General features: G+C 63.3%; 1 protein-coding gene across 1 annotated transcript in view; it reads left to right on the top strand.

Annotated features, from left to right (window-relative positions):
- LOC111149772 (potassium voltage-gated channel subfamily Q member 1) overlaps positions 1 to 21,500 on the top strand; it is a 307,874-nt gene extending 286,374 nt beyond the window's left edge. Inside the window, exon 16 of the mRNA XM_022507038.1 lies at positions 20,310 to 21,500. Within this exon, the coding sequence (XP_022362746.1) occupies positions 20,310 to 20,534 (225 nt within the window). The 3' untranslated portion in view covers positions 20,535 to 21,500. The remainder of the gene's footprint in view (positions 1 to 20,309) is intronic.
- Positions 21,501 to 26,447: the final 4,947 nt, after the last annotated feature.

A 26,447-nucleotide genomic window follows, 5' to 3' on the forward strand; every position in this document is an offset into this window, starting at 1 on the left:
CCCCCGTACCCTCTCCCCGAGGCCTCGCCCTCCCCGCCATCCTGGAAACGATTTTGTTGTCTGTGGAGATCATGTGTAACCGCCTGTGAGTTATAAGTCTCCAGAGCAAGCAGCCTGTTACCTAACCAGGCCCGGCTCATGCCAATGTCTTGAGTAATTATTGGGGGGCGGGGGGCCATCCAGCCCACAGCAGAACCTCTCCGAGGGAATGCTATTGTTTTTCGTGTCAGCTGCATTTTAAGGCTACATTTCACATCAGCTGTGACTTGGAAGGAAAGAGGGCCCGGCCTTTGAAAAATTGAGAAATTGAGAGCGGGGTGGTGGAGGGCAGCTTAACCCCTCGGGCCCCCAGCGCTCCCCAGCGCTCCCCAGCTTCCCAGGCTGCCTGACAGAGAGCAGGCTTGTTGGGGATCAGAACCCGTGGCCAGGGCCGGCAGCCGCCACTTGGCAGCGCCAATGGAAACCGCCGTGCGGTTACGCACAGACAGTCACGGAAACTCGGGAGGACGGCAGTGTTGGAGGCTGCGCCAGGCCTGGCCTCTGAGCCCTTCCTCCCTCTGCTCCCACGATCGGCGGCCAGGTGCCCACAGTGTGCAGATGGCTCTGGAGTGGGGGTGGGGGGCTCGCCCGGCCCACCCGGCCTGCCACTGGTGCTCCCCGGGAGCACAGAGAGGGACACGGGATATCTGCCCCCACCCCAGATCTGTCGACCAGGGACTGGGGCACCTACCATGTGCTGGGAGCCGCGCCAGGTGCTGGGGAGGCCGCGTACACCCCTTTCTCAGGAAGCTTGGTCCGGGGAGGGGCCGGCGGGAGCCCACAAGCGCCACGCATGGAGCAGCCAGGACCAGGAGGAAGAAAGCCCCGGTGAGGGAGCGGTGAGGGAGCTGTGAGGGAGCGGTGAGGTCGGTGGCAGCAGCGGGAACCAAGTGAGGGGCCTCTGAGCCAGAAGGGCACCCCGGGGGCAGGGGAAGGGCTGCCCAAGCCGTCCTCGGCCCTCCCGACACCTCGTGGTGCTGACGGCCAGGTTCCGACCCCTGCCAGAGCCCTGGAAGCTTCCTGTACTTTCTGATATTGAAGGCTGAACTGACTCACTTGCTTACCTGGTCCCTATGTCGTCCAACAAACCTTTACTACAGGGCCAGGGACATCAGGCCTGAGGTCCTGGAGTGAAGACCTGGCTGGTTCAGGGGACAGTGACGTCAGGCCAGTGGGACTCTGGCGAGTGGGACACGGTGAGGGTAGAACACTGGCAGGACCAGACCCGGGCCTGGCACCCCCGCAAGGAGACGGACTCTGGTGGGAAGGTGCAGGAGGTTTGAGGCTCTAAGCCCAGCGGGGGTGTGCTCTGATTTACATGCATCTGAGCTGTCATGTGAACGGGGCGGGGACACCGGGGCACAGAGAAGCAGTTGGCGGGGCGACAAACTAGGTTGAGGGCAAGGGGACCGGTCCCAGCTGTCGCCAAGACAGTGACTTCAATGGCGGCCTGACCCAGACAGAACTTTGCCACCCCTGGGGTCTCGGCGCTGAGGCGTGCACAGCCCTGCAGGGGAACCCAGGGCCCTGCCCTCCATTTGCTTCATTGTCTGCCGCACGCCTCTTCTGCCTCACGGCCCCCGATGGCAGCTCCCGCAGTCACCATCACATCTGCATCCCAGCAGCAGGAAGGAGAGACAAGACCTGACGTAGAAGGCACCTGCCTCAGCTTCTCTTCTTTCCAGTGACCAGAATGTAACACATCCGCAAGTCACTACAAGGGCCCCTGAGAAACCGGAGCTCTACTCTAGGCGGCCATACAACCCATTTAATTCATGGTCATGTTAAGAGAGAGAGAGAGAGAGAAACAGCTATCGGGACAATGTACCATCTTTGCACAGAACAAATTGTCCAGGCGGTCTGAAGGCTAGATCGAACCGGGTGGGAACTGGATGTTAGGGGGAAGAAAGCAGAGGGCACAGCCGTGGAGCAGCCACCAGGCAATGGCCAGCAGAGAAAGGGGCACAGAGGGGACTTGGAGGAGAAAACCCAGGAGAGTGTGGGTCCCAGGAGCTGGAAGGCTTCAGCAGGGGGACCCGCCCCCACAGAGGAAAACTCTAAGTCAGGGCAGGAGACGTGGGGAAGTGACGCCTGAGCCACGGGTGCCAGGGACCACAGTCCAGACGAGGAGGGCTGAGAAGTTCGTGCACAACTTCTGGTTACACATGGCAAATTAACACATGTGTTCGCTTCTACCCCTTCCCAACCCCATCGAAATGACAGTAACGGCATTTTAAGTGTTTTAAGACGCAGATCAACGAGGCTAAAGTGATCAGAAGACAATAAAGACACCAAAAACTGTCAACCAAAGTTTAGAAATGGGGAAGCAGAGGGACCTGTGGAAACCAGGAGTGTAGATGTCACTCCTGGCAAAAGCAAGAGACACTGATAAGGGAAATGCTCCCAGCCCGGAACCCTGGGCAGGCTTAGGGTCAGGCACCCCAGGTGGCCTCCAGAGTGCTGACTGCAGACCAGGGGGACATTTACTGAAGACTGTCTGAGCAGCAGACACATCCCAGATCATCCATCCACCACCACCTCCTCGGCCCATGAAGCCCGCCCAGCCAAAGACAAAGCTTCTCAGTCCCTGGAGAAGCTAAATCTGAGAGGTTTTGAGTATGGGAACACCAGGAACAGTCGTGGGCGGAGAGTGAGCCATCGTGATAAAAGCAAATGGGATTCAGTGAACACTTTGATGCCAGAAAGTAATGCTCCTACCCTCTTCCCTCCTTAAATCCCCAAATGCTCTCACTGGGGTACAAGATTGTGATTTAAGAACACCAGCAGAAAATGGACATCCTAAGTTTTCAGAGAAAAGAAGTAGGTCACATACACAGCATAGCAAGTCAAACGGCATCAGACTTTTCAACAGCAATGCAGAAAGCTAGCATATAATGAAGAAATGCCTTCAAACTTCCAAGGGAAGAGAGTATTTCCAATCTAGAATTCTACACCCAATCCAGCTCTCAGATATAAAAGTAGGTTAAAGACATTTTCAAACATGGACAAAGTTTTACCTACCACATGCTTTTTCTCAGAAAGTTACTTGGGGATATGCTTCAGCAAAATTAAGGGAAAACCAAGAAAGAGAAGAGGAGGCTCCAAAATCAGCAGAATGCAACACCAAAAGATAGATGACGATAGATAGGAAGAAAGAAAGAAAGATAGGTAGATAGGGACTGGCCAGCCAAAGAAATTCCTAACGTGAGGGGGAAAGGAGTTCTAGTTTACTGCTGTTCAGCAGACCTGAAGAGCAACCAGTCCTCCAAGGACTGTAAGAAAGAAACTTCTAGGAGAAAAAAGTAATAAAGCTGATAGATTGCTGATGTTCCCAAGTGAATGAATAGAAATTTTACGATTCTGGCAGAAAGTTCCAGAATAAGCCAGTGACAGATGCATTAAAAATTAAGCAAAATAGGGGCACCGGGCTGGCTCAGTCAGTAGGGCACGCAACTCTTGATCTTGGGGTTCTAATTTTGAGTCTTACATTGGGTGTAGACATTACTTAAAAATAAAATCTTAAAAAAAAAAAAAGGTTAAATAAAACATGAAGGCAATTCTTAACCCTAGGAAAAACAAAAAGTTGTAATCATTCGAGACCCTATGACTCAGCTGAAAACCTCATCTATGTAGGCACATAAAGTTCCATAATTTTTACACAAAATGCAAACAGTATATGTTTCTTAGAAGATTTTCTTTATTTACTTAGAACACAGAGAGAGAGGGAGAAGTAGCCCAGAGCCGGGAGCCTGACGTGGGGCTCGATCCCAGGACCCTGGGATCGTGACCTGAGCTGAAGGCAGGCACTTAACCAACCGAGCCACCCAGGGGCCCCACTAAATATTTACTTAGCCTAGAACTGTGATATACTGGGCGCAGAGGTTGTGAAAATGAAACCTTAACCTCTCCTCCTTCGTGCCAGGCGGTCGGTCGCTAGATAACGTCTAAAACTGCAAAAACAAGGGACCAACATAAGCAGGTGAGTTAGAAATACCAAGGTAAAGCCCAGAGGCGGCTGAGAGGTTGAGGAGTTGCCTCTGGGGTTGACAGAGATCGCACCCGTGGGAAGCGGGCTTGCTGGTGGGCGGCGAGAAACTCCATTACGGAGGGAGCAATGGTGCGGGAGAACGGAAGGTCTGGCGATACCCTGGTGAGGAGGAGGAGATGGTCAGCAGAGGAGCAGGGGCTTCAGGAGGGGGACGGCGAGGGTGTGTTGCCGGGTTTGGGAAGAGCAGAAGAGTGGGTAAGGAGGCGCTTCTAGCTACACGTGCACACTTGGCACTGGCGGGTCCCTGGACCCGAGCCAGTAAGCCAGAGCGCTGGGGCTGCATGAGAGGGGGCGGCAGTGAGAGCAGAAGGCTCATCAGTGGGCACCCACCCCCCACCTTTAACTCAGGTTGACAGAAGGACACGGGCTCCTGCCAGAGCTGAGATGGTCTCCAAGGCCCCTGGATCTAGGCACAAGTGGGGAACCTGCAGGCCGTGACAGTCGGTGACCCAGGTCCTGCTAAAGGCCGGCAGACCACACCCGATCTGGGCCGTGTGGGTCTCCCCCACCCAGGCCCGGGTTCCGAGCAGCTCTTCCTCCCAGCCCCAGGAGCAGGAAGGGCGCGGGCTGGGAGCCGCAGGATGGGGCCTGAGTCTCTCATCAGCCTTCAGGTCAGCCTGGGCCAGACGGGCCCCCAGCCAGCCCCCGGCCTCCTTCCTGGGTGGAGGCCTCCCCGCCCTTCCGCTCACCTTCCGAGCATTCTGGGCTTTCCTAGGAGCCCCCCTGCCCACCACCGCCGCTCAGCAGCTCTCGGGCCTCCAACCTCCCAAGGGTACCCCACGTCTGTCCCCGCCAGTGTCTTGGCCTCATGGCCACACACCCCAGGGTCAGAGTCAGGCTTCCTAAGGTCACAGTTTTGGTGTGGAGGCTGAACTGAGGTGGGGACGGGAGCGCAGGGGAGTGGCAGTGAGGGCGTGCTGTCCGCTCTGTAGGAGCTGCGGGTGGCCTGGACAAAGGTCCGTAAGGGTGAGGAGACGCCATACCGAGAAGCTTCATTCTTCGCTCTTCCGTTTCGACTGGTCTCCATGCGGACGACTCCTGCCGGTGGCACTTGGGGGCTCCTAGGTAGCACGGCCCTACCAGCCAGGTGGGGCATGAGGCCACCCACCACTGTCCCAGCGTCCGGACGCTGGTGGAATGGCCGCCGGGCCTTTGTGAGTAGGGGGAGCTCTGGGTCGAGGGTGCATGTGACAGCCCTCGGTACCGCAGGAGCACCCCGGGAGCTGGCCACGTAGGAAGACGGAGGACCTGGCCTCTCCTTAAGTCTCCAGTGGTGGGAGGCCTATGGGCTTCCGGAGGAGCTAGCATATTAGAGGCCCAAGAGCCACAGAACCGGGGCCCGTGCCCTGCAGTGCCCACCATTCAGGGGCTAGCGTGGGCCCTAAGACCCCAGGGAACTGGGCTAAGGGTGGCCCCTGTGTCCAGAGACTGTCTCTCTTGGCCTGGATGGCCTTCTGCAGCCTCCTACTCTTCCCCCGGGGTCCATGTGGGTGGGTGGGGGGGCAGAGGCTGAGAGCCAGACCCCTCCCACCTGCCCACAGCCCCCAGCCCCACCTCTTAGAACACAGCCCCAGGCAGCCCCCTGGAACTCTGGGCATTTGTGCACTCCCCAAGCAGCTCTCCGCAGACCGCCTTCATCAGTGGGTCAGATCTGACCCTCCATCGCCTCTTGAAGCATCCCTTCCCATCCCTGTCTTGGGCCACAACACAAGCCTGGGGAGGCGACCAAAGGCCACGTTCCATGTCTGCACGTGGCCAGGCCTGGTCGGCTGTGCCCCACCGCGGGACAGGCGAGCCAGTGTGACCTACACGCGGGGCCCCAGGGCGAGACCACAGGCAGCAGTGGGGAAGGGGGGCCAGGGGGCGGGACGGAAGGGCGGGCTGGGAACGTCCGCCTGCCTGGAAAGGAGGGGATCTGGGAGCGGAGAGAGAACAGGACCTGCCAAATGTGTCCAGATGGGGCTGGAGCACTCGGGGCCTGGCCTGGAGCCCCAGCGACTTCCTGCCCGCCCACCCTGCTCCCCCACCTCCTCACCCACTTCCCGGCCAGCCGGTCTCAGGGTGGGGGCTGGGGCTCAGCTGCACCCCCACGGAGCCCCAGGGCGTGCGCCCCGGGGCCTGGGCACCTGGGCCGGGGGCAGGTGGAGGTTCAGGTCCGCTCCCCCACAGGACACGGAGCACCTGCCAGGTGCCCCAGTGACCGCCCGAGCCCCCCAGACCCACCCCTCCCCGGGAGATGGGTCCTGGGGAGGCGCCCAGAGCCAGCCACGTGGGAACCACCCCAAGCTGAGCCGTGAAGGATGAGGGACTTGAAGGGGGTAGGCGGGCAGAGCATCGGCAAGGCAGAAGGTGGGGTGCGGGGCAACGTGCTGAGATGCCATGGAAGGGATGGCGCAGGCCAGAAAAGCCAGGGTGCCCTGGAGGGTCCCTAGTTGTTCTCAACAGCTGGAGCACCAGCCAGAGATGTGGGAGGCCTCACAGAGCCGCTCGTGCACTCCCGCCCCAGCCCAAGCCTCCGGGAGGCCCTGTCCCCACTCTGCTGGGGCTGCCGCGTCTCGGAAGGATGCGCCCCGGGCAGCCGTGCCAGCTATAGCAACACCCAGAGCGTGGCCGCGAGGCTCACCTCTGAGAGGCCGAGGCCCTGCCCAGGGAGCCGGCACCCAGCAAAGGGAAGGCAGGCGGGGGGCCTTCTGGCTCAGGGCTCTGGGCCTCACAAGTCAGGAGGGAGCAGGCCGGGGAGGGTGTTGTCTTTCCACGAGGTGCGGAAGGCACACCCAAGCCCCCAGCCGGGCCTCAAATTCCGGGCAGGACACTGGGCTTGAGCCTATAGGGGAGGAGACCCCCATGACTTCCCTAGGAAGGCAGGTTCCAGGAGGGGGCTCCAGCCCTGCCGTCGGGCACGTCCCACATCTCCCTCACCCCAAGCCTCTTCCGGGTGCCAGGAAAGGGGCCGGATTCCGGATTCCAGGCCTGGCCACCCAGCCCCCATCTGGGACCCCAGCCCAGAGCCCTGGGGCCCCAGTCTCCAACCTGGTTCCACCTCAGGGGAGACTGATTCAAGGAATCCTGTCCTAGGAGTGTGAGCAGGAAGTGGGGGTGGGGGGAGCGGCCCTGTGCTGGGTCCCGGCCCAGGGGCCCGGGGGCCCGGGGGCCGGGGGGCCCGGGGGCTAGGGGCTGCCTGCCCGTCTAGGTCAGCCGCAGCTGCAGCCCGGCCCTGGGCTGCTGAGTCATGGGGCTGCTGTCTCCAGGCCAGGACCAAGGCGGGAAAAGCAGTGAGGCCAGACGCCCTGGCCCCTAGAGGGCAGGCAGGGCCCCCCGGGGACGGAGGGTGGCCAGCCTGTTCCTTAGCTCTCCCAGCAGCCCCATCCCCACGACCAACTCCGGACCCTCCAGTGCCAGCTCCCAGTGTCCCCACCCAGCGCAGCCCTCAGCACAGCTCTGGTGGAAGCCTGCGTGTGCACGCACACACACACACACACACACACACACACACACACACACGTGCCTGTATGCTCAGGCAGGCCAAGGCCCTCAGCCCCTCTGCTGGTCGCCCTGTCCCTGGAGCTGTCCTGAAGAGTTCTGGCATCTGGGGGGTGGGGTTGGTAACTCCTTCGGCAAATCTTCCCTGAGGACCTACTATGTGCCGGCCCCTGGGCTAGCAGCTGTGACACAACAAGGCAGGGCCCCCCCCCCCTTAAGGAACCAACAGAGACAGCAAAGGAGACAAGTCAGCAAAACAGTGATGAGTGCCAAGGACAGGACAGCTGCTAGGTCACAGGCATGCCAGGGCGGGCCTGAGTGGGGCATCTAAGTGAATACCTAAAAGAAGGCAGAGGCAGCCTGAAGCTCGTAGAATTGAGACCCTCTTTACAGGCAGCAGGTGCAAAGGGCCTGCAGCAGGATGAAGCCTGCCCAAGAAGGCCCACAAGGATGGAGCAAAGGCAGCAAAGAGGGTGTGACTGCCTTGTGGTGGGCCTCAAGGCCACTGCAGTGACCCTGGCCTTGGTGCTGAGTGCATGGTGAGCCCCCTTTCTAACATCCTTCTCCTAGGGCCTAAGAGTGGCTGTGGGACTGTAGGTGGGAGGCCGCTGTGACATCCAGGAGGTGCTGGTGGCTCAGCCCAGGGCCACGGCTGTGGGGGTGGGGAGGGGGGTCCAGAAGGAGGCACAGATTCCAGATGCATTTGCTGGGTCCTGAAGCTCTCCACCCTTGACCATGTTGGTGTCTCTGGGGCTGGATCAGATGAGAGGTGTGAGAGGAAGGAGCCCCAGTGTCACTAGGCCGACCCTTAGCTAAGAAGGGAGCCCTGAGAGGCGCAGACAGGGAGGGCAGTCAGGCCCAGAATCGACTTGCTGAGTTCCACATGCCTTGACACCCTGGAGGGGAGGCCCAGCAGGCAGGGGTCTGGGCGGGACCTGGGCCCAGGAGAGACCGGCAACCACGGCCACAGATGGCAAAGTCAAGAGAGGACTTTGTTTGTTTTGCTGTTGGGGATGGGGTGTCTGCTGCAGAGGGAAGGGCATGCTGGTCCTTTGGGGAGAGGGCTAAACTGGGTGGGTGCTCGCAGAGGGGCAGCCTCAGATGGCAGCCGGACAGGCCAGGCCAGGGAGAGGTCTCCTCTCCCACAGGACCTCAAGGGGCAGAGCAGAGAAGGGTGTGGGGCTCTGGGGAGGACAGCGGACAGTGGGCAGTGAGTGGACCAGCAGGGGGCTGGCGAGTGGAGTCCGGGGAGACCCCTGGGCTGGACGTGGCCGGGGAGCTGGGCAGTGCGTGGCCTCACTGAGCAGCCAGGCAGAAGCGATCCCTCTTGGAAGCTATGGGACAGGGAAGGTGACAGAGACAGCTGAAGGACAGAGGTGTTCAGTCAGGGCTTGGTCTTGGGGTCAAGGACACATTGGAATCGGGGTCACAGGAGCCCCCCCACCTACAGGAAGGCTCTGCCCAGGAGAGGAGCAAAGGAGGCAGAAACCTTCACTGAGAGGGGTGGGCCATGGCTCCAGGGTTGACTGTGAGCCCCTGGGGGCAAGGAGGGGATGGTGGGAGCAGAAGGGCAGGTAGGGGGCCACATGGAAGGGCCACTGCAGAGCACAGCCTTGGCCACGGCCCCCAGAAGACCCGTTCCCAGAGCAGAGCCCCTCCCCGGCGTCCCCGGAGCAGGCACAGGGATGCTGTCAGCCGAGCTCTTGGCCTCCCCAACCCCCGGCTAGGGACACTGGCCACATGACACCCCCCAAGTCCCATGAGAAGGACCCCTGTGTGGCCACCCCGAGGAGCCAGCTCTGTGGACATGTTCCCACAAGGCGACCTCAAACCCACGTTGAGTGAAAACAAGCAAGTGGGGAGCCGCGGAACCTCACGTCACCGTCTGCACCAAAACCTCCCGCACGGAGCTGGCGCCACGCGCATGAGTGGGGCTTGGCCGTAGCGGCAAGGACCAAGGGCCCATCCCTGTGCCGCCAACCTGGGGGAGGGGAGGACCCCGGCAGGGTACCTGGTCAGAGGGTATGCTCCTTTGTGATGGTTTCGCCTTTGAGGGACAGTGTTCTTGAAGAGCCCTGTGTCGCACAGAACCTGGCAAACAGTCTCGTCTCAGGACAAGGACCACGGCCAGGCAGAGCGGGACCCGGGGAGAGGGCCCTACGGCCACTCGCCTGCAGGCTGAGGCGGGTTGACGGGCCGCAGCCACTGGGGACGAGACCATGGGGCGTGTGCCACCAGGGAGCAGCTGGGGAGGCTGCTGCGAGTGTCCAGAGAGAGGACGTGGCCCCAGGCTGAGCGGGGACAGTGCGAGTGGCCCGAGAGAGCCATGCATCAGGCTGGGGGTACAGCCAATGTTGAGGAGCAGGGAAGTGGTCAGAGGCGTCTGTGAGGTGTTAGAAACCCAGGGGACACACTGCGGCCTTTCATAGGCCCAAGGAGCTGTCCAGGGGAGCTGGACCCTGCCCCCAGGAGACCCAGCCACAAGCTCACAGACCCCCCCCTTCTCAGACACGATCCCCCACAGCTGCCCTACGCTGCAGGATGAACCCATGGTCCCCTCCCTGTTAGGCCCAGAGTCACCCAGCCAGTGAGGAGGCACGGATGCCTGGCAGTGCCCTGCTTTGGGAGGGGAGATGTTAATGCAGGCGATACCCAGGCCGACTGTTGGGCAAGGAGAACAGGGAGGAGCTGGCAGGCGGACCAGGAGGGAGCAAGAAGGAGACCCATCCCCCTGGGACCGGAAGAATGAGAAGGGTCTGTGGGCTGGGCAGAGGAGTGGATTCTTCCAGGAAGTGGGGCCGGCTGGTGCAAAGGTCCTGAGGCAGGGAGAGTAATGGTACATCCAAGGAACTGGAAGAAGCCAGCCTGGGGCATGAAGGGGCAGGGACTGAGGTGGACACAGGACCCAGAGGAGGGATCCTGTGGCCAAGGCAGGGCTGTGTCTTTATCCCAAGAGCAGTGGGGAGACCTATAGGGGTTTCATTTGGGGCAAGGACAGGCTGTGAGGACAGAGAGGAGGTCTGTTGGCCAGGGAGAGCTGCAGGGAAGGTGAGCTGAGCATCAAGGGGGCACTGCTGGGTGCCCAGGAGGCTGGCGGGCTTGGTGCCACAGGGTGGGGATGTGGGGGTGGCCAGGCCTGGCCCGAGAGGCCAATGGCAGATAGAACCCACCTGCCAGCCATCACCGGGCCTGGTGTCACCCTCCCGCCCGGCCCGGGGTTTGGCGCAGGAGGCCAGGCACTCGCTGGCTCCAGGTACAAAGTGTTCTGCCCAGCGTCCCCCTGGCTTCCGGGACTTCGAGGCCCGTCAGAGGGGCAGTGCAGGAGGAGAGGCGGGGGGAAGCAGATGCCGGTGGGGCCTCCCTGCCGCCAACACAAACACGGCTTCTCGCATCCAGCCTCCGTCTCCAGCCTGCCCCACATTCCCGCCCGCCCGCCGCCCCCCCACCCCGAGCAGGGCGGCTGCGTCGGCCCGGCTAGGGCTGCCGGACGTGGGCAGGGCAGGCGGCCGCCCCTGCTTGGCCTCCGTTGGCAGGACCCCCCGGGGACCCGGCTAGGGGTTGGCCCGGCCTGCCGGGGAGGACCGAGCCCCCCCGCCGCAGGGTCTCCCCCAGTCCACCCGTCTGGTGTCTGTGGGTCTTGGCCCCACCACCCCGGCCTCCTTCCGGGGTCCTCTGACTCTGCCATTGACCCCCCCATGTCCCGTGAGCCTTCTCCTCCCTCAAGCATTAGCAGAAGTCCACACGTAGCAGCGTCGGCCGGGCTCGGTGGGGCCGTGGATGTGTGGGCCCTGAGGGAGGCCCAGGGGGAGGGCAGGGGGCTGAGGGTCCAGGAGTAGGATCTGTGTCGAGGGATTCAGCACACACAGACTCGTGGGGCTTTCATCCCGGGGCAGTGGAGGTGCGGGGAGGGCGAAATGAAGCAGGTGTGAGGTCGAGAGGAGAGGAGACAGAGGCCGGGGTCTGGGAGGCAGGTCAGTGCGTCCAGTACAGAACCTGGAGAGGCTTCCTGGAGGAGACCACAGAAATATGGATGAGCAAAGGGCACTTGCCATGTGAGAACCCCGGAAGGTGCTCCTTGTGGAGCAGGAGCACGGACAGATGCAGGGGAGCCGAGGCTGGGGCTGACAGGGTGGGTGACGGGCTCGGACCCCATAGTGCCCCACAGCCACCAGAGTGGGCCGTCTGTTCAGAGCTCAGAGGACAGTCCTCTCCCAGTTCTGAGCAAAGGAACGAGATTCCTCAGACTACAGGGGCCAAGGGCAGAGGGCATTGTCCAGGTGAGCCGGTCCGCACTCCCCTCACAGCCTGTCCTGCCGGCCCCCCGGGGCAGGGCCAGCGAGGCATTTCGCCTCCAGAAAGCGTGCACTGATAGCTGAGAGCAGAGTGTGTTATGAGGCCGCCATTACTCACGTTTTCATGGGGACTGCAAGGTAGTTGGAGACACAAGGGGCTTAGCGCGTAGAAAGGGTATTTCCGCTCGGCGGGGAAAAGGGAGGTTATTCGGCAAAGTGTGGTGCAGCGTGGTCTGTCGTTCAAAATCAGTCCCACGCTGATCGAAGATTTATGGGTAGAGTATAAATCCAAAAGGCACCAGGAAAAAATGCTTCAGCATTGGAATGGGGAAGGCCACTCTGAGTGTGCACAGAAATCTGGAAACCATAAAGGAAAAGAGGGATGACTCTCACTCCGTGAAAAAGCAAATGAGTAGATAAGATTTTTGTGCAGCAAGACAAACAGTAATAATTATGATTGTCGTCAACCACAAACAGCACGCTGGGGAATCACATTTGTGATGCACACGTGAAAGGACCAGCCTCCTTAATATACAAAGAGCCCTTATAAATCAATGACAATGAAAAGGCCTGGCCAGCAGTGTTGGCCAGGGAGAGAGCCAGCACTGGGCCTGTAGGACCTCTGCCCTCCTGCCTGGCACTGGGGCCCCAGGGGAATGTCGGGGGGCCTCACTTCCTCATCCAGCGAGTATTCACAGAGCACTAACTCCGCCCCCCTTGTGCTTACCATACAGCCACTACATGCCAGGCTCTGGGAGACCGTCTGGGGAAACCACAGTGACCGCACGGTTGAGGTCTGGCCTCAGGAGCCTTCAGGGAGTGGATGGGGCCACGAGCAAGCAAACCAGCAAACAAGGACATTTTGGGAAGTCATGGGGGCTACAAACAGAACTGTGAGCAAAACAGTCAGCAGGCTCCTGCCTGAAAAGGTCAGGGAAGGCCGCTCTCAACATGTGAGTGGAGTTTCTACAACGTGGTGGCAGAGGGAAGAGCAAGTTCAAAGGCCCTGGGGCAGGGTCAAGAGGGATGTGTGTGCTCAGGCTCCAAGAGAAGGGGGTCTGGGAGGACTGAGTGAGGGGGCTGCAGATTACATTGCATGGGGGATTCCCCCTGCCGGGAATTCTGCAGAGGGCGCTAGCTCAGGTCAGCGTGGGGAAGCTCGGCCTAGCAGCTCTCCAGGCCGAATGGGAGAGAGCTGAGCCTGTCAGTGAGAGGAGTCCCAACAATGCCGGCGAAGAATACAGCCAGCCCGGGCTGGGGTGTCAGAGAAGGAGAGGAGAGGCGTGGAATTCAGGGCACGTGCTCTGGGGCACAAGGGCACCCCAGCTGAGCACTGCACCGAGGGAGGGCCAGCACCAACCCTGAGACAGGAGGACGGGGTTGGGTGCAGTTCTCTTTGTGACCTGCTATGCTGAGATGCATGTTGGGAGAGGCGAGGCCCCGGGGAGGGCACAGAGCCAGGGCCGAGACTAGGGGGTGTCTGTGCACAGGCAGGTCCCGGGGCTGGGTGCGAGTGTGGGCCAGGTTGTGCCGGCCTGGTGAACACGGGTGTGATGATCCCGAGACCCCGGTCCACAGTTGGTCTGGACCAAGGCAGTGCTAAGCTCCCTGAGACCCAGGCATCAGCAAGGCAGCCCCTGGGCGAGCAGGTGTCTGCGGGGCCGGTAGAAGGCCCTTTCCCTGTCACGGTGCTCTCTTGGAGGGAAGCAACCTGCAGTCCTGAGGGGTGGTCAGTGAGGGCCAGCCGGCACTGGAAGACCTCTAGAAGGGTCTTGGGGATGGGGTGGCACTGACCGGGTCCTCAGCCATTTGGTCACGCTTTACAGAGGACCCAGCTGAGACACGGCTGACCCCGGCAGTGGCTCGGTCCACCTGCCACAGCGCGGCCTCCTCCTTCCTCCCTGCGGCCCAGACAGCAGGACATGCAAGGGACAGACACTAGGACAGAGGCCTTGGTCTGTGGCCTCTGAAATGCTCACCTAAGCAAAGTGCCAAGTCATCAACCCCACCGTGACACCAGTCCCGGGGCCAAGACACAAGTGGCTGCCATGTCTGCTGTCCTCTCTGGGCCGAGGCTCACCCCTAGCCTGGACTTGGCCAAGCAGAGGACCCTGGGAGACAGGCAGAAGGACACGGGTTGGTGACCACAAATCCCTGTTAGAAGACATTGGCCCCCAACAGAGCCCCTTGCTTGGGGGTGGGGTCCCTGCTCAGCCTCTGAGTTGCTCTGTCCCAGCAGCATGGCACATGCAAAGGCCCAGGGGCCTAGAGGTCCTGGCAGACCGGCTCACACCCTCGGCAGCTCTGGGAACGATTTAGTGGTCGGTGACTTGTGTAAAATCACACCCAGGGCAGCTCATGCATTCTCCAGCATTCTCCAGTCTCCAGTCTCCCGTGCCCCAGAAAGGCCAGTGTACACCCGTGGGCACGTTCCCGCACATGGTGGAGGTCTGCGCGGCACATGGGCGCCATGGAACACGTGCTTGCGGGAATCACTGAGGACCGTCCATGGGACACTGCACGGGAGGTCCGTGAGCGCCAGACACTGCTTCCAGGGTTCCTGCATTCTTCCAGTCCTTGCAACCACCTGCAAAGGGAGGCTCCTCTGGCATCCCGGCAGGCTACGTGGGCAAACAGATTCAGGGAGGCCAAGGGACTTGGCCAAGGCCACCAGGCTCAGACAGGACCCTGGGCAGACCCTCCGGTGCCCGAGCCCTCCTCCACTTGGATCCGAACCTAGTGGTGCGCAGCCCTCCCGGTTCGCACACCCCCAGAACCGCCCACAGAGGCCCCAGGCCCACCCCCAACCCCTGCGGCTCGGCGCATGCGCACCCGGCCCTGTGGCCCCCCCCCCCCCCCGGCGATGGGTGCGCGGCGGCTCGTATCGGGATGGAGAGCTCCAGCAGAGCCGTGGCTGGGACTGGCAGTAAATCCTCCCGCGCTAGAAGCGCGGTTGGTTTTTCTCCAAGAGCTAAAGCACTAAAACAAAGTCATAAACACAATTACACCGTCTCCTGCCGTAAATTAGGACGTTATGAAGCGCTGTGATCTATTCCCACTCATACCCAGCTCTGTAAGACAGCCCAGCCCCATGGGCCCTAACGAAAGGGTGATTTATGGGTGCTGTTGTCAGCTTCTTGCCGTGGGGGAGGGGAGCGCCCAAGCCCTGAGGAGTCAGAGGCCCAGCGCCAGGGGCGGACCTCGGGCCACATGCGCGCTCCAGGCCAGCCAGGCTGCCCGCTGGGCAGAACATCCTAGGACAGGTTGCCCCAGGCAGGCCGACAGGCACCCTGAGCCCCCTCCCCTTCCCTGGGGGGCTCTGGGGTCCAGCTGCTGGGCAACAAAGCACTGGTTCTGTCCGCCCCCAGGTGCTGGCAAGGAAGGGCAGAGGCCCCGGGCCCCTGGAGCCTGACTGTAGTGAGAGACACAAGCACATACCAGGGGTCTTGGGGAAAATATGGGCTGCTCTTGGGGGATCGGGTGGGCCGTGGCAAGGGAAGGATTTGACCTCAGGTTGGTGATGCTGGTGAGACCCTGGGGGGTGGAGGGATGACTGATGCCTGCAGCAGGAGCAGCAGGGACAAAGGCCACCACGTTTACCAGCCCAGAGCTCTGGAGTGGAGCAAATGAAGAGGATGGAAGGAAGGGAGACCAGAGAGCCAAGGGCATGGGGCTTGGGGGGCATGCCGCAGACCACGCAGGGACTCAGTCTTCTGGTAATTGGATGACTGCTCAGGAGGGTGTGAGCAGGACAGCAGCGTGACCTATCGTGTATTTGGAAAGGCCTGTAGAAGCACGTTGGGGGTGGCCGGGAAGCTGGCTGGCAGGCTACTGCACCCGTCCCAGAGAGAGAGTTTGGTTGCCTAGTCTAGGCTGGGCCATGGAGGAGTCCCCCAGGCTCTGCCGACAGACAAGAGCACCAAGCATGATGCTGAATTTGGAGCTTTTTTCCGAGATGAAGAGACTTCAGAAGGAACAGGATGGGCCCAGAGAGGTGGAAGGACCTAGATGGGGTGGAGGAAGCTATGTTCTCACAGTCTGAGTTCAGCCTGGGGCTGATGGGCAGGTCCTGGGTGCGTCCCTGACCTGAGCCTGGCCCAGAGGTCCAGAGGACAGCGGCCTACACCTGTCACACAAGGGTGCCCTCTGGTCATGGTCAGCAGAGAGGGCTCTGGGCAGGCAGACCCCAGACGGAGCCAGTGCTCCATCTTTGTGGCTTCTCTCTGTGGGCACAGGGGGCAGAGGCCATAGGTCCCTCTGACCCCCACTGCCCTCCCTGACCCAGCAGCGGCTTTCAGAGTGAAGGCCAGGGGCCATGCCCACGAGGGGGGCATGAGCATGGAATTCTATGGGGACAGACAACTCAGAAGTCCTGTGTAAGGGGCCAGGACCACCTCCTAGAATCTGCTCACCGGCCCCGCGGCCCAGTGTGGGGGTCCCCCCTCTCAGACCAAGCCCTCCCTGGGTCCAGCAGAGCCCAAGGCTCCCCCTTGGTGTGGCCAGGCTCTTTCACGGACCGGGTACACACACCCCTATACGCCAGTTCACTCCTCAGACCCCATGTCCTGCCCAAGCTGGGGCTTCTCCTGAACTCTGTGTTTGGAGGGGTGATTCCACACACAACCACGAGACTTTGAGGAGTGGCTGGGGCTTTGGGGCCCTGCACAGGGGAGGTGGGCTTCTGTCCTGAGCGCTCCAGCACAGGGCTCCCTCCTGGCCTGGCCAGAGTGGGGGCTGGGAGGGTGGCCCCGGGGACCCCTCCCATGAGCCCCTCCTAGACCTGCCCCCAGCTGTGTCTCCAGGGACCAACCAGAGGCACAGCCGGAACTCGGCCACATCACCCACCTGATGGATTCCGACGGCAGCCCCACGGCACCCCCATAACCCGGCCCTTCACTCCCACACCTCCTGGTGTCTGTGAAAGGGGCAGGGGCGCCAGGGAGAGCCAGGCCCTGCAGGAGGGATGGGGAGTGCAGGGAGAGGATGAAGCGAGGGCAGAGCCAGCGTGCAGATGCGCAGTGATCACGGCTGCGTCACCAAGCGTGTCCCCGGTGTGCGAGCCAGGGTGTTGCTAGCTAGGGCTCTGTGCTCCTGTTCCTAGAAGCCCCCCAACTCCCTGCAGCCCAGGGGGGTCCGGGACAGTCTGCAAACAGGAGGGCTCAGGGACCCTGCAGAGGGCTCTAGGATGTCCCAGCAGGAGGTTCCGCCCCACCTCCAGACTCCAGCCAGCAGGGACCCAGGGCACCACAGGTGCCTCCCTCCAGCCCCAGCCCTCCATGTCCCCCCAGAGCGTCAGGGCCATCAGCAGGTTGAAAACCAGAATCAAGGCTGAGCAGGTTCTGTAAAAATCTCGCTTGAAAGACTCTTTTTCAAGATTTTCTTTCGAAAACAAATTCATAACCACATCACACAGGAGTCCCGTCGCCTCGGGCTTGATCGCCGGCCGCCCAGGGCCCTCTCGCTAGCTGTTAGTCTAATTGCTGTTTTCTCCTCGGAGGCCCGCGTGTGTCGTCTGTGGTTATTAATCTGGTGAGTCGAGGCGAGGAACAAGGGCCCTTTGTCGGCCCCGTCCTTGTAGTCTCTATCAGATTGCCAGGAACCGTGAGGTCCGAGTTCCCCAAAATTGATCTGCCCTGTGGCTCCGGGGAGCGCCGTCATGGTCCAGCACATGGGGCTGCCATCCCCAGGGCACCAGCCAGGTGGATGCCCCTCTCGGCCGCTGGGGTTTGGCCATGGAGCGTCCCACCTACGTGTGAATGGGGGGGAAGCACCCTGCGCTCAAGCAGAGAAGGGAGGGGACAAGGCCACCTTGGGGGCCATCTGTCTGAGAAGGGACGGAGCGGGTCCCAAGGCCAAGCAGGAGCGACCCACCTGTCCCCCTGGCTGGGGCCCTCCTCAGCCCACAGGCCTGAGAGAAGGAGGGAAACCCGGCCAAGGGGCTGCTGAGTGGGTCTTGGGACCACTGTGGCGCCCCACTCCGGAGCAGAAGCGAGTCTGACTCCATCAGCCACTGAGGGGGCCGGGGGCTGGGGGGCGGGGCAATGCACGGCCCACTCGGGGTGCTCAGAGCCAGCAGCTGAGCCCAGGGCAGTCCTGGGGGGACGGGGCTGGCACTCAGTGTGACCACCAAGCTCTAGGAGGGGGCCTAGCTCTGGGAGGGAGGGGGGACGGGCCAGGAGGGGTCCAGAAGGCTTGCCCCCACCCCACGTTCACCACACCCCTGCCTGCCCCAGTATGGTCCGCTGGAGAGCGCCCCGTGGCAGGACCACAGAGCCCGTCCCTCCGCCACGCCCAGCCACCCCCACTCCTCCTGCTTCCCAGCCACACTTCTGTTTCCTTTTTATCCGGGAACACCCTGCGAAGGCTTCTGTGCCCACTTACACATCTGGGGGCCCCAACAGATGTTCCAGTGCCATGGAGTGAAAATTTATGAAACCACAAATGCTCTTCTGTAACGTGTTCCGTGCGCTAATTAATGCCACACCGACTGACACCCAGCCGCACCTGCGCAGGCCTCCGTCAGAGCCACTGCTGTGCAGAGCCCGAGGAGCCCAGGCGACCTCCCGGGGGCCTCCCAGGGCGCCCACAGGGGGCAGAACGAAGGGGCCCCAGGGGGGTCTTGGGCCAGGAAGAGGGATGGGGTTTAGGGCCAAGTCCCCACACCCCATGTCCCCTCCTGCCTTGCTCACTGTGTCCACACAGCCTTCTGAGCTTAGCTAGGACCCCACCCCAGCCCGCTCTCACCCTCTCCCACGACCAGCTGCCCTGACCCCTCCCCGCCTGACACACGTGTCTTTCCATCACAGGAGCCCAGCGGGGGGGCTTGCAGGGTGCAATGGTAGAGCCAGGGGTCCCAGCTGGTGACCAGGCACAAGGCCCTTCTACTCCTGGGGCCTCAGGGTCTGTGTCTCTGTCTGTGGTTTGGGGTGCTTTTCTCAGTTTGGGGGCTAGGAGAGCTGAGTGGTCCCAGGCCCCACCTGAGCAGACCAGAGAAGTCCTACACCCCTTCTCTTGATGGCCGGGGCTCCCGCGACAGATTTATCTGGGAAAACAGAGGATCAGGTCCCTTGGGCCCAGGTGTTGGGGCCTCAGATGAGCAGCTCTCCTAGGGGGCCTGAGACAGGTAATTCTCACACCCAGAGCCACCGGCAAGGAGCAGAGACTGCACCAGCCTCAGCCCTGCAAAACTGGGGAGATGCGTCGCCTGGCAGGGCACGGCCCCCCTCCCAGACAGCCCTGCCAGCAGAGGGGGAGGGCTGCTGGAACAGGGGTTCCTTCTGGCCCCCATCCTGCTCTGCCTGGCTCAGGATAAGGGACTCCTCTGCTTCTCGGGAGAGAGCCCTCTTCGTCTTGTTCCCGCCAGCCTCTCCCCTCCCCTCCCCTGCAGCTCAACATCAGCAGTGGGCTGGAGCGCTGGCGGTGGCCAACCTCTGGAGCCCACCGCCCTGGGGACCCAGCTCCTGACCTCCAGCCCTCATGGGGCTGAGGGCCACTCGGCCCATCAGCAGCTTCCCCCCTGGGGGTGCAGCCAGCCTCCAGCTCTGCGTGGTCCCGGGGAAGGGGCACAGCAGCCAACAGTGGGCCCAGGGGTGTCCCGGGGAGCAGGCTGGCCCTGGGCAGAGCCCTCAAGGAGAACCGCCCCCCACCGTCCCGAGGCTGTCCGGTGCTCCAGGGGCCCTTGGCAGCTGCAAGAGGGCCTGCTTCGTTCCCTGATGCGCACAGCGACCTCGGCTCGCTCCAGGACCCCGCAGGCCTGCAGCTCGCGGTCTCTGCACTCCCTGTGGCCAGGGACAGCCTCTGTCCTTGACAGCCCTCTGCCCTGGGTCCACCGGGACGCCCTGCACTGCCCCGGGCTGCCTTCAGGCCCCGCACTGCTAGCCCCGCAACCCCCCAACCGGCAGCGGCTGCGGGGGACACCTCCCCTGGCCCCAGCCCATGCTGCGCCCGCGTCTTCCAGTCCCACAGGGTGACCCCATCTGCTCCCATCGGCAGCCTCAGTGTTCAGAGCGGGGCTGGCCACGTGGCCAGAAACGGGGCCTCCCCGGCCTGACCGCTGGGCGATGGGTGCCGACGGGTCCTGATTTCCTGGCTCCCTGGGAAGACAGTGCTGCTCCCGAGAGGGGGCAGAGGGGCCGGCGGAAGACGGACCCCACCCTGCGACCCTCCAGCCCTCCCCAGCAGGAATCATGCGCTCAGCCTGCGGGGGGGCGGGGGGTTCCTCCGCATTCGCGGACACACACATGCGCGCGTACACACACACACACACAGGGCCGCACGCACCCACACACTCGTTCCCTGCACACACACAGGCCCGTGCACGGCTCCCGTGGGCAGGGACCCTGGGCCGTGCTCCCCGGCACCTCCCCGGCCCCTGCCCTTACCGGGCGCAGACCCAGAGGCGTCGTGCACACCCGGGCTGCCCCCGTCCTCACCCGCTCCTGTCTCCGCAGGTGGCCCAGCTGGACCAGAGGCTGGTGCTCATCACGGACATGCTTCGCCAGCTCCTCTCCCTGCACCAGGCCGGCCGGCTGGGCGAGCGGACCCCAGGCGCGGGTGGGGCCCAGGCGCCGCCCCCCTGCGGCTCCCTCAACCCAGAGCTCTTCCTGCCCAGCGGCGCCCTCCCCACCTACGAGCAGCTGACTGTGCCCCGCGGGGGCCCCGATGAGGGGTCCTGACGGGGGCTTGGGACCCCAGGCCTGCGAGGGCAGGGCCGGAGGAGCCCAGTTCGGCCCAGCCCACCTCCCACCTGGGAGGGGCGGCCCCCCAGGTCACTGGCCCCTCCCTCCCGGGCCTCAGACCCGCCATGGGCCACGCCGCCCTGAGAGGCTGTGCCTTGGGAGTCACGAGGCCTCCCCTTCCAGCCAGCAGGTACTAGAACTTGGCTGGGTTTGGAGGCCTCCTCTCGGCTTCGAGACCATGACCCCACATGATTTGTATGGCAGTTGGGACACAGTGGCAGGGCTCAGTCTCGACCCCGGGGGGCCGGGCATCCTAGGCACTTGGTCCCCGCGTGTATGGCTGACAAAACACAGGTGTGAGCAGGCCCACCCTGCTAGGCCCCAGGGGACCTCCTGGGAGGAGACAGAGGGCAGTCAGGACGGGGTCTGTGGGTACCCACCCTCAGCCTCGAACCCAGGACCCAGGGAGGAGGCAGGCAGGGCAGGGCAGGCCCAGCCCGTGCCAAACCGAGGGTGCCGGCGATCCAGGCCCGGGCCATGCTCTCCACCTGCAGAGACTGGCTCAGAGGCCAGGGTTATGAGGGACCCTGAGGCCACCACGTCCAGCAGGAGGGCCGGCCCGCCTTAGTGCCCGTAGTGCTCCGTGGGGGTGGACTGTCCCCCACTGTGGACTGGCAGCTTCTCCCACTGACCCCTGCCCTGCGCACAGCCCCCACTGCAGCTCCCCACCGGGTCTGGGCAGCTAGAAGGACACCAGAACTGTCCCGTCCCCCGGCCAGCTGCCGAGCATGGGGCAGGCGTAGGGGTCTCTCAGCCCCTGCACGAGACGGGGCTCCTCCTGGGCATCAGCTCACAGAAATCAGAATAATTTGTGGTGATTTGGAATCTGTGTTTTAATGAGTTTCACGGTGTGATTTTGACCCTTAATTGTGGCGCTTTTCCTAATAAACGTGGAGTCACGGAGCTGGTCTCGGGCCTGCACTTGTCTTGATTCCCGAGGGAGAGGTCCATCTTCGGGACAGCCCCGTCCCGTGGAGGCACAACCCCAGCTTTTGCCTCGCCGAGCGCCCGCGCTGCCTTCTGCACCAACCCAGGGAAGGGGAAGAGGCCGGAGCCCCAGCTCTCCGGGAGGAGGACCCCCCGCCCCAGGGACCCGGAAGCACCTTGAGGCCAGGCCGTCACTGCCCCAGCCCCGTAGCCTGCACCTGTCCGCAGAGCTGAGCGGAGGGAGAGAGCGCGGCCAGGACCGAAGGTCTGCCCTGCAGCCTTTGCTCCTGTGGGCGCCTCTTCCAGCCCTCACCCCTTCACCACTACCCGAGTCTCTTTGGTCTGTGGCCCAGCTCCTCCGGCAGCCTGCTCACGAGCGGCAGCCCCCTCCGGGCCTTGGGACCCCTCGAGGGGACAGGGCTGACCGGTGAGGTCATTGTCCCCAGCCGAGCACTGGGGGTGGGGCCTCAGGGCTTGGTGTAGAGGGGAGGGCACCCTGCCCTCCGCTGCCTGCCTACCTACCTGTGGGCATCGGCCCCCGACCTCCTCCCGGGTCCCGCCACCTTTCCTTCCTGCCTGGTGGACAGGACCCCTAGGGCCTGCTTAGAGGCAAGTGTCCAGGAGCTGCTGAATAGGAACTCACTTCCCAGAGGAGGGGTCAGGGTTCAGATTGCTCACGGAGGCTGTGGATCCAGCCCAAGGCTCCGGCCCAGGTGGGCGTGCCTCCTGCTCAGGGCTCCTATGGTCCTGGGGCTACCCCCGGGGCAGCTCTGACCACCTGCCGTGGTGAACATGTGGTCACTGCCCGTCTCCCAGCAGCCCCTGAGCCCCTGGGGAAGGCGGGCACCTTGCCAGGACCAGGCCTGTGGGGTGCTGGGGGGTAACCACCTCAGGGGACATATTCTGGCCTGTCTGCCCCTCCCAGGCCAGGCTCCTCCTTGACCAAGGACCCAGGGGCTCTACCGGGGCGGGGGCGCGTGCGCAGGACCATCGAGGAACACAGACTGGCTCCTCCGGGCATACGTGCAGGGGATGGTCTGGGCTCCGGAGCCCCCACACGGACATCCCCACCCCCCTCTAGGCCCTGATGTCCCCTTGCGGTAACAGGGAGCTCCCTTGGGGCTGCCCAGCTTCGAGCAGGCTGGGGGCACATGCCAGGGAGAGCCAGCCCGCCCTCGCCCTGCCCCCTGGGCGCCCCCCACCCCACCCCCCCAAGTCCCCCCCTTCAGCTCACAGATGCGGGCATGATCAGCCGGGTGGAGTCGGCAAGCCCGCTGCACACCCTCCTCCAGGACGGTTTGCCCTCCTGCTCTCCTTCCAGAGCCCGTCTGCACCCGCACGCAGGCCGTGAGGGCTGGGGGCAGCTGACCTCTAGAGGACGGGGCTGTCCCAAGACACCTGGAAGCAGCCAGCTGGCCCGTGTCAGGATAGGCAACCCAGGCTCCCTATGGAGGGGGAAGGGGGGGTCCCACTTTGCCGACCCCCACTGCGTCGGTGCTCCCCAGGGCCTCCCACCGTGGGGACTGGGTATCGGGACCGACCAGCACTGGCCAGGGCGGGGGAGGGCAGGAGGGACGGCCAGGGCCCGGGGCCTCCCCCGCCTGCACCCACCGGGAGGGGCGGGAGCAACAATTACTGGAAAGGCAAACGCTGTTGTTTCCTTGTTGGGTAAATATTTGTGGAAACCCCAGGAAGCGGCTGGCGGGAGCGCAGGGCCCTCCGCGGCGCCCCGGCACCCCGGCCCCCCGGCCCTCGGTGCGCTCGGCGCGGGGCCGCCCATCTGGGCAGGGCACGGCCCCCGCACCCAGCCCAGCTTTGTTTCCCGTATTATCGACTGCACACAGAGTCCCCGAGTGCCTCACTCCTGGACGGCCCATTGCGGCCCTCTCGGGTGTGAAATGCAATTTACCTGAAATAAAGCCCAATTATGGAATTAGCTAATTAAAGCCCGCGGTGGAGGCTGGGCCAGGCCGGCCGGGCGCTCAGTGCCCACCCGGTGCCCGCGGTCTGCGGGAACAGATGGCGCCCCGGCCCGCCGTGCCGGCCGCATTCCTTCACTCTGTCCCCCGATAACTGACTTAGACAGCACACGGCCATCTGGTGTATGACACGTCCTGTGTGCCCCGGACAATGGCCCAGCAGACCTCTCCGGGAGAGGGCCGTCGCCTGGGCAACGGTGGCAAGTGCGGCCCCGGCCGTTCACGCCCCTCCCCCAGCCCCTTTGTGGGCCTCGCGCGGCTGCCTGGCTCTCGCTGCTGACAGTGTCCATGAGTATTTGTCCCCAGCGCCCGGCCTTTGTCTCCAAATTGGGCTCCCTCATTGAGGTGCTCAGTGTCCAATGGGTGCTAGGAGCATCTGCTGGGGTGACAGGGTGAGGACGGCTGGGGGGCTGCCCTGCCGCCCCCTTCCTGGAGCGCCCCCTCCTCTACCCCAGACCCCCTCCCCCACCAGCGTGCCCCTGGGAGGCGGGCGGGCGGGCGGATGGCACCTCGCAGGCACTGGGCTCCATCGCCGTGTCCGAGGCTCTCCCGGTCTCTGGACCGGGGCTGGGAACAGAGGGACAGGGCAGGCCCGCACACTTGCGGCCACGCATCTGTGAAATGGGACGGGTGGTGGTGCCCTGCCAAGGGGCGTGGGGGAGAGACGGATGGAACTAAGACCCGGAGGCTCCGGGCCCAGGTCGGGCACACAGCAGGTGCTTAATAAAGGCAGCCAGACAAGCAGCATGGGAGATGCGCCCCTCCTGCCCGGCCCACACAAGCCCTCAGAGCAGCTTCCTGGACCCTGCCTTGCACGCCAGGCCCCCGCCGGAAGCTGTCCTCAACCCCAGTGGGCTGTCCCGGCCCTGCACCCAGGCTGGCCCTTGAGGCCCTGGGAGCCGCCGCCCTGCCCACCCAGCTCTGGCATTTCCCACCGGAAGCCCCCAAGTCTCTGGCCAGGCCAACCTCCCACTTCTTCTTGTGTGGTCCCAAGCCACCCGCCCAAGGGCACAGCGGCACCCACCGGGCCGGGGTCAGGAGCTGTGCCCACCAGCAGGCCAGTGGACAAGAGGCTTTCCTGGGACTCTCAGACCACAGGGGGAGGCCAGACCTCCAGAAGGGCCAGTTAAATTAAGGGATAAGATGAGGGTCTGGAAAGGGGCTACCGGCACCCCGGGGAGAGGGCAGGGGTGCTGCAGGCTCAACCGGACACAGGCAGGGCCCCGCCAGGCAGTGCCACATGATGGATGTGTGGGGGAGGAGAGTCCCCTACCCCGTGCCCTGAGGACGAGACCAGGCAGGTGTTTTCACAGACAGCTGGGGTGGGGGATGGGGTGGCAAAAGTCCAGCGTGCCCGGGCCTCCTGGGACAGCCCCACACACAGCCCCAAGCAGAGTCCTCCTGTGGGGGTCTGCTGGGTCACCTGGAGGGACGGGGACCTCCCAGCAGCCAGCCAGTCTCCCTGGCTTGGGGGCCATCCCCAGCTCACCCGAAACCTACCTGCTCCACACCCTGGTTTCCTCCTGGGACCAACTCTGAGCCCTGGACCCCAGCGGCTCCCTGGGGTCTGAAAGGGCGGCAGCCCCCTCTTGGCCCTGGCCTCACCCTTGCGGGCCCCCGAGCCTGGGGGTCCCTGGCAGCTGGGCCTGGAGCATGCTTGTCCACAGAGCTGGACAAACAGAGCTCCGGTTTCCACTGACCTCTGAGTGCCAAGAGCCCGGGGCTAGGGCCCTCTGGACGCTGACAGCTCCCACCTGGGCCCTTTCCAAGCCATGGCGGAGCGGAGTGCCGGCGGCGGGCGGGCAGCCCAGGAGCCCCCAGGCAGGTGACCTCCGACCTCACCAGCCAGCTGCTGTCTCTCCTTCTGCTGCAGGGGGAGTCACCTCCAGCTCCAGCAAACCAGGCCTGGGCAGAGGGTGGGCTGGGGGCTGTCGGCACCGGCCAGAGACGTGGGCCGGAGAAAGGATCTTCTCCATTGACAGACCAGGGGCCACCACCCTGCCCCATCCCAAGGCCTCTGAGGTTAGGGTACTGCCCCCCACTACCCAGACCTCAGGTGCCAGCCGTGCAGCAGGGAGTGGGGTCCAGTCTGAGCCCCGGATCCTTCTCTCTCAGCAGGTCCCTCCTTATGTCCCGGGCCTGATTCGATCCTCTGGTCCTCCTGAGCAGGCCCCTGCTGCCCCAGCCTCCCCTGGTCCCCAGCACTCCGAGCACCTTAGCGAGGCAGAAGGTGGCGGGGGAGCTCGCCGCAGGGTGGACCTCAGACTCCCTCCATTCATCTCCGAACCTCTGCCCCAGAGGCCCCCCGCAGAGGCAGAGCTACACCCTCTCAGCCCTCACCTGACAGGCTTCGAGTTCACACGTGTCTGGGCAGTGGTCCCACAGCCTGAGAGGCGACAAGTCTGTCCTGGTGTCTGTTGGGGTCTTGCCTCCTCCAGCTTCCCGCGGACTCATGTTGCAGGGGCAGGGGGCAGAATGGAGTTGAAAGCATGTCGCTTGGACACCACAGGGACACCCACCTGCCCATGACTCGGACCCCCCCACCTCCTGTCTCCAGCCCAGCCTCTGCACCCTCCTCGGCGAAATTCCCCCCAGTTTCTAGCCTGTAGGAAGCCTGTGATCTTTGTGAGCAACATCAAAGCAGGAGAGCCGGCTGCCAGGGTCAATCACGCCGGCGGCCCCACCTTCCTGCCCAGCCCACGGCCCCAGGAAGTAGGTAGGAAGTGGCAAAACACATGGTGAGGGGATCCTGGTGGGTGTTCGTGGGGTGCACAGATTGGACACAGAGCAGAGAAGTGGAGAAACCCTGGGGCACATGGGTCCTCCCTCCCTGGTGCAGAGTGAGAAACCAAGGCCCAGGGCAGACGTGTATGGAATTTAGGGGTATGAATTTGCACTGGAAAAGCCCCAGGGACTTGCAGCAGCAGAGAAGTCTGTTGCCAGG

This window comes from Enhydra lutris, unplaced genomic scaffold (genome assembly GCF_002288905.1).
Source record: "Enhydra lutris kenyoni isolate GAN:26980312 unplaced genomic scaffold, ASM228890v2 scaffoldscaffold22, whole genome shotgun sequence".
NCBI lineage: Eukaryota > Metazoa > Chordata > Mammalia > Carnivora > Mustelidae > Enhydra > Enhydra lutris.